Here is a 13999-nt window from a genome sequence, read left to right as displayed (position 1 = left end):
AAGCAGCTAGCAGGGCTCATGCGGTGGGGACACTGGCCCAGTAGGAACAGTTCTCTATTGTATGGTGGCATAGAATTACTTTCTCTAGACAAGGGGCATTTACTACGCTGGTTGGGGACTGAGGGGATGAAAGAGGCATGTGTCGCGAGAGTGGGAGTCTATGGAGACCACTAATGTGCTGAGTACTTTCTCTCTGCCAGTATTGCCCCCGTGATGCATTCTCTCAGCCATCTCAAAGAGAGTTGCCTGGAAGCGGAAGTGGGAGGGGTGACTTGGCTTCTCTCCCATCCTCCTCCTGAGACTCAGAAGCTGTAGTAGCATCTGCCTTCTTGTCTTTAGTTCACCTGAAAACTTCACGTTCTTCCAATATCCTCAGCATCTTCTTATGCCAGGAGAGTAAAACGGCAGATAAACAAAGATTCACGGGAAGCCTTAAAGTATGACTTTCAACAGGTTTCAGAGGTTTTTTTTTGGGGGGGGGAGGGGTTCATTTTCTAAATCAATCTTTTTTATTATCATAACAGGATATGATAATAAGAAAAAAAAACAAGAGGCTATGTACTTTGTGGACAAAAGGTGTTTGGGGATCACAGTTCTCTAAGTCAGAAGGAACAGTGCTGTGATGGTGTCGAAACGGACCCAGCACTGGCGAATTGCTCGGGGCAGATGGTAGGTGTCACAGTGCTGGGAGTCCATGTTGGGAAAAACCATACAGCACAAGAGGCACAAGACCTTATGTAACAACCTTCTTGCTCTGTAAGACCAGGATTAATCCTTTCCAGGGGCAGTGACCTTATATGCTAGGGAAGTGCTGTGCCCTCTGGTGCAAGTCCCACTGCCTCCTGTCATTCCAACACTGATGGCCAAACTTCCAACACATAGACCTTTGGGAGATAAGCCTCCTCTGACCATGACTCGCATCTTCTATGGCCCTATCTTCAGCTCATGCAGTGATTCTGACTGGGATTTCAGCCATCTCAAGTCAGCTGCAAAATCTTACCCTTCCATGCAACCGTGGCCTTAGAAGAGTCATGTAAACTCTTTGGTTCAGTTGGCTTGGTCTGAAAATCAAAAGGACAGGTTGGGGAGATGGCTCACCATATGGAGGACCATCCAGGAGCATTTGCTGCTTTCACAGAGGACCTGACTCAGATTCCCAGCACCCGTGTAGTGTGACTCACAGCCCATCCCTACTCAGGCTGTGGAGGACCATACTGTTTTGAGTCCTTATGGGAGCAGAGAGCACATTTGCAAAAGAGCTGGGGAAACTCAAGCCAGTGTGGGCCATATGCAATGCTGAGCACTTGATTTTCTGGTGGTAATTTTATGGTTATATCTCTGTGGAAATATGGCTGCTTGGTGGTCTTCCTGGGGGGTAACAGAGAATTGTGAGCAGACCCAAATTTCTACAGCTAGGCACAGCTCTCTTATGGTCGTTGTGGCCATAGGCCTAGGTAGTCAGTGACATTTCCTTTAGTAAGGAGTTAAAATTCAGCTTCCTTTAATATGAAAGGTTTTCACAAAGTCCTATTGTTGGAGCTGTTGACTGTCCATAATACTAAGAGCCTTCAACCACGTGCATCAAACTGGACCCACAATCCGGTTAGATCCCAGTAGCCTGGTGTGTGTCTATACCCTGGGCCAGTTTGGTAACAAAGCCTGGGAGTACACTGATGGATGAGACATGCCCTTTTCTTGAGGAACTGGAACACAGTGCAGACAAGGGGTGAAGGTGAGCACAGTGGGCTGATGACAGGACAGGACTGGAGTGGGAACGTGGAAGAAACCATGAGGTCTCAAGGTCTGTGGGTATCTACATATGAACCTTGAAGAATAAGAGAAGCCGTGCATGAAAAGCAGAGGGTGAGGATGACTTCAGGAAGAAGTGACTATGAACACAGGACCCAAACCGCATCACCCAGTGTATGTGTGTCAAGAGCTATAAGCAAGTGATCCCGTGAAAATCAAATACCCCAGTGCTCTTTCTTCCTCCAGTGTGAGGACCCTACCACAGACACGAGCAAAGCCACAGAGAATTGACTGTCACCTTTTGTACCCTATCTCACGGGCTTTCTCTTTATGGCACCATGGGCCTCTAGCTCCCTTTCTTACTCTTAACCAATATATCTCTTCCCTGTGCCCATTCTCAGTGCCAACTCAAGGGCACTCCCAGCTCAGTGTAAACTGTGGGTGGTGGATAACATGCTCTTCGTGGTCAAGATCAGCCTAAATGAGCCCTTCTTCTTTCTGTGGCCTTGGCCATGGTGCTTTATCATAACAATAGAAAAGTGGCTAAACAGAAAGTGAAGGCCAACAGTAGAGAAGTGGAGTGGGAGGTAAGAGAGAGGAGGAGCCACTTCAGGAAGCAGGAAGCAGGAAGCAGGAAGAGTAGTGAGAAGCAATGACTGAGCATTGTGGTGCCTGATCCAACCTGTCACCCATGCTCCAGACCCAAGGCTTCTGATCCTGCCTCCTCACATGGGTTCTTTTATTTCTTTGTCTATTTGCTTTCAACGATATCCTTGCATGTTTTGAACATCTCCCAGTGAGTGGAAGTTCTCAATCCCTGGTAAGCCTGGAAACTTGTGAGCAAGAATTGGTGATGGTTAGGGCCAGGTGAATTGCATATCCAAGAGAGGAGCCCAGGCATTGCATTTTTAAAAATGAGTATTAGAGTGGAAATTTCAAGTGCCGTGAGGATACTTAGTTGACATAGTCTTAAGTACTGATTTTGCATAGATTTTTTTTTCTGAAGTCTGAGACGTAGGGGACCTTAGTAAATTTCGTGAGTCTCATTAGATCTCATGCCATAAGCTTTTAATATGTTATGTTTGTGAATTTGGGTCTGAGAAGTACTTGGATAAACTCAGCTAAGGGTGAGGATGACAGCTTCTGTGATTGCTCCAAAGTCTGTGCAGACTGTTAAAATCCAGTATCTAAACTCAACAACCAAACAGAGCAGACGGGAAGAGGACAAGAACTAAAGGATCTCAGCTATCCCTGGAGCTGAAGGGCCAAACTTAGCAAAAGAAACAGTTCCATGGCAAGATGACTTTGTTTGATATGCAAATTCTAGGAATTGGAGATTCCATTCATGGGTATAAGGGGAATGGCTTAATGGCCAAATTCAGAACTAATTTCAATGGCATTTTGCAATAACAACACAAAATGTATGACGAGAGAGAAGAGTGAGACATTATGACCATGGCTAATTAAGAGGAAAGCAAGCTTTCTCTGTTTGGACCCAGATGGCCACAGGAAGCTCAAGAGAGGAGACTTCTTCAAAGTAAGCCCACAGGGAAAGGAGTTCTATCTGCTTGGAGATGTAGGTTTTTATCACTCTTTTGTTTCCTGTGCTTTGGTGTCTTTCTGAGGTGGAAGAATTCCAGTTTGAGCGATCTTGATCACAGAACTGCAAGGTATAAGTAGGTCTAGTGAACAGTGTGGAGGATCCTGAAATATCTGTGACAGAAGTTCCCGGATGTTGAGAAAACACAAAGACTTCTGCTGAGCTTCATTGTCCCTACTTGACCCTTCAACTTTACCATCTATCTTCCTGGGTTCCAGTCTCTTCCCATGTTTGGTTTCTGCATTCCTTTAAAAAGTGTTTATATGCAGCATGTTTCTCTGGACAGCAACATGATGGCTTCAGAGAGAACAGGCGTGTATGTACCTGCTTGTAAACGTACCACTAGCCAATGTGGTATGAGCCTTCCCCCCCTCCTGCCTCCATGGAAAATGTGAGAGTGGGATCATGCCGGAACTTTTCTCCCCTGGCCAGTCCAGCATTGCTGAGTTTTTGTGACATCACACAGAGACTCGAATACAGCCTAGAATTCCATAAACCAAGACATCTAAGGATCTCTTCTAAGCGTTTGCAATGGCAGCAACTCTAGCTGTAAAGTGAATCCCACGTGCTTACTGCATATCACCATTTAGTCACGTGACAAACCCACAGAGGATAAATATGTCTGTTCCCAATTTGAATGTAAAGAGGAAGAGGAAGAGGAGGAAGAGGAAGAGGGTAAAGAAGAATAGGAAGAGGGAAATAAAGAGGAAGACAAGAAAGAAGAGGAAGAGGATTTGATGTTAAACTTGGTTGAGCCTGCAGTCTATTTCCCAGTAAGGCCCATTCTTCAGTTCTAGGTAGAGATGATTTAGGAGCAACAATATTCAGCCTAGCATACCACGTGTGTGCCTTTACAGGAAAACCCCTTTAGATTAAAAAAAAAAAAAAAAAAAAAAACCCACACTTAAAGGTGCAGAACCCCATTTGGTTCTTCCTTGGTGATGCTTTAAGTCATCGCCATAAGATTGCCCCATTTAACCCATTTCTTAAACAGCTTACTAAGATCATTGTGCTGGTGAGAAAAGAGAAAGTGGACAAAGAGCTGCCAGGGTTGTGAGAGCAAAACAGAATCCTTTCCATTTTTTTTTTTAATGGGCTCTTGGCAGCTATATTAGTTACTTTTCTTGTTGCCATGATAAAACACCTGACAAAACCAGCTTAAAGAAGGAAGGATTTATTTGGCTCACAGTTTGAGGGATCACAGTCCATCATGGTTGGGAGGCAGGTGGCAAGACTGGGACTCCCCGGCTTCTCACATCTTGGTAGACAGGGGCTGGTCTGTAAAAGGTGAAGTGTGCCCTCCAGTGACCCACTTCCTCCAGCAAAGCTCCCTCTCCTATAGGCTCTACAATCTTCCCAACAGCACCGCCAGTTGGGGGCCAGGCATTCGAACACATGAGCCTACGGGGTCCATTCCACACCCAAACCACGGCAGCAGCTTTTGTTTATTAGGCTTTGGTCTTGACTGAAGACATTAACAACACATGTTGAAACCACAAGAACGTACGAAAGATAGCAAACACTCCCTGCATTCCGCACTGACTGACCTGATGGACTGGAAGGGGATGTCTGCGCCTACCTCAAGGTCCTCATCTCACTGCCCAGGTCCTGTGACCCTGTGAGGACATAGCCTGGCTGACCCTAAGGGTAGGCTCTGGGAAAGGCGTTAAGAGCACCAAATCTGGAGCCAGACTACTGGGCTCAATCCTGCTGGGACTACCATGGTGGGCACTTTGCCTGGTTTTCCGGTCTTTTCTGTATTTATTCTCTATCTGGCGCAGAATAAATTGTCTATATAGCTTATTGTTCAGCAGATCACTCAGGGTAGAGAGAGGTAACTTGCCTCTCAGATAGTTGCTGTATTGAGGAGGACTTTGAGACGGGTGCGTGAGGGAAATGCTAGCACTCAGTGGTGGTGTTATTATTGTTGACGGTCCTGGTGAACCGTAGCACATCCTCCTGAAGGCCTCATGTTCTCCCACGTTTCTGAAGGAAATGGAGGAGGAGTGTGTGTGGGGGGGGTGGTGAGGAGGCAGGGGCATGGAGAGGGGAGGGACTGGGAGGAGAGGAGGAAGGGAAAACTGTGGTTAGGATGTAAAATAAACAAATAAGTTAGTTAATTCATTTTGAAAGTTCTCCCTGGGGGCTAGAGAAGTGGCTCAGTGGTTAAGAATGCTTGTTGCTTTTCCAGAAGACCCAAGTTCAGATCCCAACACCCAAGTCCAACAGCTTGCAGCTACCTGTAACTCCAGCTCGAGTGGATCTAGTGGCCTCTTCTGACCTCCAGAGACAACTGAGCACATATAGGCACAAACACTCACACAGGCACATCTACCCGGACATACACATGTATGCATAAATAAAATAAAAATAAATAAAACTCCTGTAAATTAAGAAATAAAAAAAATAAAAACAAAATTTTCATTGGGCACTAGAGAGATGCCTGGATATCAGAGCACTTTGCTGCTCTTCCAGAGGACCGAGTGTAGTTCCCAGTCCACACTGGGCAGCTCACAACCATCTGCAACTCATGCTCCATGGACCTGATGCCCTCTTCCGACATCCACAGACACTAGGCACATGCATACACACACACACACACACACACACACACACACACACACACACACACCTTTTAATAAAAACTCTTTAGGGCAGTTTCCCCCAGCACCCAACCCATCACCGAGCGTCAGTTGGTTAAAAGGAGGTTTTAACCAATAAGTGATATATTGGTGCAGAAGTCTATTTAATAGCCAGAACTAAGTGTCATACTGATTAAAGTTCTGACTTTGATGATTATCTGGGCTGCAGGAGGTGGAGTCATAGCCCAAGGTTTTGTTCTTATGACATCCTTACAGAGCAGGTGTGACCAAGAGCCCCAGAGCCATACTGCTTGTCAGCTACAGAGCTCGGAACTGAATCTTTAAGTTGTGCTTTGTTTGGAAAGCTGCTAGCCTGAAAAGGCAATGTGTTAACATCCTAAACATCACCCTTCTGGCTTATCCGCAGCCAGCGGATGAAAAGGGTGAAAGGGCTGGGACAAAGGAGGCCAATCATTCTGAAATTCAGTCATGGCACTCTGGTCTGGCGACCAGCGACGCTTATGAGACTCGGCGCCTGGGCCTCTCTCCTCACCCCTAGCACTCTTCCTTTATTTTGTGGATATTTGGCCACAGGCACTTCTTGAAACACTGAGTCGGGTTGGTTTCCACTGGTAGCAATCTTGTATTCCATCAAGGGCTTCTGTGCTGGGCAAACAAATCATTAACACCGTGCATGCTAAGCTATCATAACGTGCACATGCAGGTTCCTTTCTACAATATGGATTATATATAAGGGTGCCATTATGATACAGAATATAAAAGTGCCACTATACATCCTTTCTGTCCCTATCACAAGGATTAAAGGAGGTAGAAATGGAAAAACAACATAGTTTGGACATATTTTGGCTGAGCACAGCCAAAGGAGAGCTTCCCTGACTAGAGTGTCCCTCAGAAAGGGCTGTCTTCTGGCCAGTGGGGATCAATAGTCAGGTGACCCTATGGATGTGGAGAAGTTGGTACTCCAATGCTGCTGGTGTCAGACCCTGGGGTGCCGGGAGGTTCTGTGGGTTCAGAAGGTTATAGACCATCTCATGTTGGAAACTCCAGTTCAGCATTTTATGAGGACCGCACAAGGTACAATTTCGGCACAAATGTTAGGGAGATGGAGATGGGTAACGGGTCTCTGAAGCTAGCTGGGATGTGGCTATAAGGCCAGCATGTGTTCGTTACCATCCATGCTTTTGTCTGTCTGTCTGTCTGTCTGTCTGTCTGTCTGTGCCCCAGGACTCACACTTCCGCCCTTCTCCTCTCCAGGCCGGAATCGATGGGGAAAGCATTGGCAACTGTCCTTTCTCTCAGCGTCTCTTCATGATCCTCTGGCTGAAAGGAGTCGTGTTCAATGTCACCACTGTGGATCTGAAAAGGTGAGGGGCCCTGTGTTCTAGAGCGTTTGTCCAGCACAAGCAAGAGTCTGATGGGTGGGAGAAGACCAGTGCCATCCTGTGTCCCCAGGCAGCAGCCTCGCATGGATTCCATCTCATTGCCCAGAGCTGTTCTCAGGGTCCTACCTGGGCCACAAGGGAGGCTCCCTCAAGGCCATGCGTCACTACCCTGACTGGAAGGGCTGCTTATCTGGGCTTCCCTACGCATAATCATTACTTAGCACTTAATTCAGTTTTATAGCATCTTCAGCCCCAGTGCTTTGTAACTGCTGATGGTTCTCTCTTGCAAAACGCTGCAGTACGTGATCCATAAGGGGCATTCCACGACTCTGTATCATACAAGGAAGCTGCGACAGACCCACTGAGGTGACCTGTCCCAAGTACCCAGCATCCCAAGCAGGAAATATGAGGGGCTGCTGCTAAGACCCTGGTGCCTGTCATTGGTTTTAGTGCAATAAGGGAACACGTGTCTGCCTTGCAGCTGGTGTCCGCAATGACGGAAAAGAGCAGCATTCCAGAGCCTAGGCGAGGAGCTTATTCCGCAGAGATCAGGGTCCTCTTTCTCGCCTGTGGGAGCAGGCTGGAGTTCCCAGCTGGAGCTCAGGCAGGGGAGGGGAGTCCCTCAGGCATCTTCTGGATCCTTCTGTTTCTCTCCCACATTATCCGAGCCAGTCCTGCTGAGGCAGGACTCTGCTCCTCTGAGTAGGAGCACCCTCATTTACAGCACCATGCGCACACACATGAACACTTAACTCCTAAGAAAACTCATCTCTTATTCTGTCATGACTTCAGATCGACTGAATAGCCTTGAGCTTCTCTGGGCCTCAGTTTCTTCCTCTGCCCAGTGATGATTATAAAGTAATGCCTTCTTAAGCTATGGGCCTGCTGTTGAGGGTTTAGGGAGGTGGGCCATGTTTACGTTGAGGATTATACTTGGCTCTGCTGCATGAACTTGGAACCCATCAGCCCTCCCGTCTTAGCAATGCTCCTGCCCCGCCCCCCCAGCCCCCGTGTAGCTGTCAATCCAGGGATCTAAAGGAAAAAGGAGGCCCATAAAATAATTCACAAATCAGATCTGGAAATATGGAATTCTGTAAATTTAGTTCCAAATGCTAAGGGGTGGGGTCCATACAGAGAGGAGTGGGTGCCACTGGCTAGCACTCTCTTGGCAATGCCCAGCTGAGTTTAAGAAGCCAGAAGTGGCAAGGCCCCAAGGTGTCAGAATCCAGCAGTCAAAGTAGCCCCAGGACCCCAGAAGCAAAACTTCACCACCTTATCCACAGAGCAACGAGACACTGTATCTTTAAGCCACAGTAACTGCTCTAAAATAAAACCAGGGAGCACTTCCTTCCTTGCCAAGCCAGTGTCAGTTCCAAAACAGGAGAAGCCGACAAAGAATGTCCTCTCTTTATGTGAGGGGAGGGACACACAGAGTCAACAAAGGCACTAAGTAAATTAGATTTTAAAAACACTTGCAGTCTCAATTGTCGGGAGTTCCAACAAGACTGGAGAGCAGCCTGTTGGGAGTGACATGGGAGCAGCATGTCATTGAAATTCTTTTGGTCCCCTCCCTAAGTGATTAGGCCAGGAATTTGCCTCATTGCAGAAGCCTCGGCCCCTCTGGTTGACTTTTCGGTTTCTCCATCTTATATTTTCTGCTCCAACGTCCACAAGGAACGTTGCAAACTCAGAGGACATCCAGGGCAATGGAAACTCCATGGCTGCCCTGAGACTGCTGCCCTCAGCCCCTCTCTCCCTCTTCAGTGCTGCCCCACCCCCATGCCAGCTCTCCTTTCCTGTCCCTCCTCAATCCTTGCCTTGCTCTCACCTTTGACGACCTGGCAGAAGGGACGCAGAAGCACACCACATCCTCGGCATTATCAGAGCCATGTGATGCTGTCACCAGGCAATTGCCACCTCCTCAGTGGCAGTCAGCATACTGTCCAGCACAAATGGGGACCACACCAGGCACTGCTGAGGGCTGAGTCCAGAAAGTTCAGTTGGTTACTTGTTCATCCGTTGGATGTGTTTGCCACATTTCTTCATCCTTGTCTAGCTCATGGGGACCTTAGCATCCGCCTATCGCTGGTGGGCACTGCAAAGGTGGGAGGATCACAGACATTTAGTTTCCCTAGATTTAAGTATGAACATGAGTAACATACCAAGAGACCTTCCTTTTCCGTTACGCTTTGTATGGGGTGGAGGCTGAGCCCAGGGCTTCACACACATAAGGCTAGGGCTCTGCTGTACCCCGAGCTCTCTCTTTGTACTTTCTGTTTTCATATAGTATCTTGCTAAGTTTCCCAGACTGAACTTGACTTTGCTCTGGAGCCCAGGTTGCCCTTTAACTTGAGATCGTCCTGCCTCAGCACACGTGTCTAGTGGGAGTGATGGTCCTGCATTCTCTCTTCTGTTGAACTGGCTGGCTAAGTGCTGTTCATCTACAAGGTCTTACTGGTCCCCGGAAAACCTGTGATAAAAGGAATCTGCTTTCCTAAACATGTGCTGCATTTACTCAAGTCCTGTTAGAAAACACTGTGCTTCCTTGGAATTGACTCCTAAATGCCCTCAAGGGTTTGTTTAAAAGGATTCCATTTCTGACTCAGGGGATTTTCAATTTCCATATATTGAACATGATTTTAAAAAATACTTCACAAAACAACTAATTTCTAGTAAAATTAAAATCGTGTATTAAGAACAGTTTGTGCTCAAATTAAGATTAAAAACAAGAAAAGGTGAACTATGGTGGATTATTAACTGGCAGTAGGATGGCTGCCTATTGGTCCCCATGTTCAAGGGAAAGTACAAACTTTTATAATTGTTTTGTAGCTTTTTATCAATATCAGATAAACTTTTGATCTCTAATTTCACAGCTAAAACCATTCCTTTCTTAACTTAAATTTTTATTTTATGTGGATAGGTGTTTTGCCTTCATTTGTGTCTGTTCACCATGTGCATGCAGTACCTGAAGATGCCACAAGAGGGCATCAATTTCCCAGGAACTGGAATTATAGGCAGTTGTGAACTGTCAGCTGCTATGTGGGTGTTGGGAACTGAATGTGGGTGTGAGAAACTCTTTGTTTGATTGATTGATTAATTTTTGAGTCAATGTCCCATTCTGTAGCCCAAGCTGGCTTCACAACTGTAGCAATCCTCCTGCCCCAGCCTCCCAAGTGCTGAGATAGCAGGAGTGGATGGGCCAGCATGCCCAGCTCATAAGTCTTGATGTAGAGGCCTTGGCCACAGTCTACCCAGTGTTTCCCAATCTGTTGGACCTAACCCCATAAGTTTTCACTAGGGCCCAATGGTGAAACTGAGCAATAAAGCCCTTTGAACATATTGACTCGTTTTAATAGTTTTGTTTTTCAACTAATAGTTTCCTTTTTCATGGATCCCCCACAGCAGGGCCTATGTAGAGACAAAGAAAAGTATTCTGTGAAGTCGAGGAGGAGACTGACCAGTGTCAGATGGTGGTTGCCACATATTAAAATTTATGTTAGTCAGAATGGGAGTATTGAAGTTGAACAAGTCCCCAACACATTTTTTATTTTTATTTATTTATTTATTTATTTATTTTGGTATTCAAAGATATTTCTTAGGGTAAAATTGGGATCCACTGAATTAATTGTTTTGTCTGTAGAGGCCAGAAGTGGGTATGGGATCCCCTGAAGCTGGATTTACCATCACTGGCAGTTGTGTTCCTCCTGACATGAGTGTTAGGACACAAACTCAGGCTCTCTGATAAGCAGGAGGTGTCCTTCACCCCTGAGCATCTCTTGAGTCAGCCCCGGTGTGTTAACTTGTCAAACCTGGAACTGTGTGTCTTGTTGGACTCACTCACTAGTGAGACAGAGCTTGGGAGCACAGCCCCGGGCAGTTAAAGCTGAGAGCTAACTTAGATAGCCACCGCGACTCTTCCCAGCTTCATCTCGTGAGGTTCATCTGCCATTTCCTTCCTCTGGATGAGCTTCCGGTCACGTCACAGGCCCGCAGAGCTCTATCCGGCTTCTACTGTCTTACACCCGGTACCCCAAATCTGGCTATGCTACGGGCAGGTTGATTAGTCATAGGCATCTCAGAACAGAGGGGCTCCTGGTTCACGCCATCACTGAAGTCTCACTCTCTCCACAGAAAGCCAGCCGATCTACACAACCTCGCTCCCGGCACGCACCCGCCCTTCCTGACCTTCAACGGGGATGTGAAGACTGATGTCAACAAGATCGAAGAGTTCCTGGAGGAGACACTAACCCCTGAGAAGTAATGAGCGATTCTCTGCAGAGCTACGGGAAGGGAGAGGGCTAGCTGTAGGAAAGCGGACATCCCAAGAAGCTGTTTTAGTATGGAGCAAGGGCTTCTATTTTTCAGCCGTGTGAAACCCCAGTTTCAAAGTAGGTGCACCGAGGCCAGTTACTCATAGGAATTCAGTCAGTTCCTACACAGAACTGGGGCCCTGGTTGGATTATTGTGTCTCTCTCTCACCAGGCTCGCTACCTGACTGTAGTTCACCATACCTGGAAAAACCTAGAGATGAGACAGACTCCCTCTTCTTCAGAGGAGAGATGAAAGGCTGATGTAAAAATCAAGACAAACCAGGAAAGGTACAGCTGGTGCCTGAAACTACACCAGGAGTCATAAATCTGACCAAGTCTCAGATAAACAGACACAAATACTGACTGGGCCTGGCAGGTGCAGGGGCTGAGAGTTCTCATGGGGGCCGATTAGCAGCTACTGATAAAACAAGAGGAAAGAAGAGTCATAGTCAAAAAGACGGCAGAACATAGCCTCATTCATTGTAGAACGCCGTAACCAGAGAGTGAATCAATCATACCTCATTGTTAAAGTGGGAAACTGGCACTGGCATTGCTGACATGGCGAGGCTCAGACTCTGTGCAGCAGGGTAGCCAAGGGAAGATCTTCATTCAGCACAGAACTTGGAGATCCAGCTGTACAGCTTACCCTGGGGGCTGGGAAAGGCAGCAAGGAAGTGCTGCTGCAAAGGTTTGAGGGTGTAACTAGGTTGTTTGGTGGGGTGCTTATACAGCATGTGAGGAGCCCTGAGCTCCACCCCCAGCGACGCACGTACCAAGTACATGGGGGCATGCCTGTATCCTCAGAACTCGGGAGGTAGACTCAGGAGGATTTGAAGTCATTCTTTGGGAGTGTAGGAAGTTCAAGACTAGCCTGGGACACATGAGATCTTGTCTAAAACAAAGCACCAATAACAAACAGGCTATAGGTTCGGGGGGAGGGGAGGGGGAGCTAATGGGTGGGGGTTTAGGCAAGACAGAAGGAAGAACTCAGCCAAAGGGAAGGAGTAAGGGGACAGGCACAGGAAGTAGAATCACCCTCCTGTATTTATCTCAAAGCTTTGTTTACCTGGCAGCATATGTTGCCATGTGGTGTCAGCCACTCAGTTCTTGAGTCATGTCACCCTCTCATCAGCCCTGGGACCTGGGAGAAGGGGCTGTCCCTATCCTCTGCTTTATAGTCTGGCATAGTGGGACAGCCCAAGGCCACCACCAGTGGTGTCTTACTGCTGGAGAATTACTAGTCCCCATGGTGTTTCAGTGGGGCCCTAAGCAAGGGCGCACGCAGCCTTAAGAACATCCTTTGTCGTCATGTTTGGACTGATCATTCTCACACTGAGGGGGAAGCTGCCTGCAGCTCATTGGAAGCAGCTGGGTATATACTTCCAACAAGGGAGTTAGTTCAGTCAGTCAACAGGGCAGCCACACACAGCACCCAGCAGGCCACAGCCAGAAGCCACATGTGCCTTTGTGCAGAACACCAGCCAGGTTCTTGGATGGATGTGTCCTGAAGGGGGCTGACTCCGTCTTGCTCCCCTGGGACTCAACCTCATTTGTTGCTTGTACTTAGTTGCAAGTCCCACGTTAAAAAAAAAAAAAAAAAAAAAAAAAAAAAAAGCTGTTTTCAGTCACTCAAGCAGCATCCAGACATTGCCTGGGGAGGTCAATGTTGTCTCTTTGGAACAAATCCTCCCATTGAGGACTGTCTACTTCCACCCAGTCTGGCAAGGAGGTCATGAAAGCACAAGAAGCGAGGGTAGGGCTGTCTACATGGCCTTCTGCCGAGCTGATAGATGCGATAGATACACTGTTCCCTCTGCCTGGGGACGTACGTGTCAACTTGACCCATCCCATCTCCGCTCATGGCCTCAGGTCTCCTCTGTGAAAGAACATGCCCCTCTGAGACCGTTTTCTGTCCTGGTTCTACATACTCAGATTAGCCAAGCCTTCTAGCCCTCACCATCTCAGTCTGTGTCAATAATGAGACCAAAGGGACAAAAAGACCCTGGGATAATAGATTTCCCACTTTAAAAAAACAAAACAAAACAACAACAACAACAAAAACATCTTCTTGAATAAGGTCATTATCAGATTCATTGTCTTTTTCTCAGGTTGTAAAGTTCCCATGGTCTAAGCAGGACCTAGCGGTGCTGGGCAGGGAGACTGTAGCTTCTCCTCCCTGCCCGCTCATGCTGCTGGTTTCCAGCATGCTGCTTGCTGCCCAGGTCTTTTCTGGACTTCAGTTAAGTGTGGTAGGTGTAAGGAAGGGCACTGCTGCCAGGCTAGTGACCTGACGTCTAGGTAGCAGGTCCTCAAGCTCATGGAACGAACATCAGCGTTGTCCTAAAGTGAGTGAGT

General features: G+C 47.3%; 1 protein-coding gene across 2 annotated transcripts in view; it reads left to right on the top strand.

Annotated features, from left to right (window-relative positions):
* The window catches only part of Clic5 (chloride intracellular channel 5), a 144772-nt gene that overhangs the window by 95156 nt on the left and 35617 nt on the right, over positions 1-13999 (top strand). For both annotated transcript variants that reach the window (XM_051152920.1, XM_051152921.1), the window contains exons 2-3: positions 7207-7316; positions 11466-11591. In XM_051152920.1, coding sequence (XP_051008877.1) covers positions 7207-7316; positions 11466-11591 — 236 coding nt within the window. The remainder of the gene's footprint in view (positions 1-7206; positions 7317-11465; positions 11592-13999) is intronic.

The sequence above is a fragment of the Acomys russatus genome, chromosome 11, assembly GCF_903995435.1.
Source record: "Acomys russatus chromosome 11, mAcoRus1.1, whole genome shotgun sequence".
In the NCBI taxonomy this organism is placed as follows: domain Eukaryota; kingdom Metazoa; phylum Chordata; class Mammalia; order Rodentia; family Muridae; genus Acomys; species Acomys russatus.
This window is presented reverse-complemented; position numbering and strand designations above follow the sequence as displayed.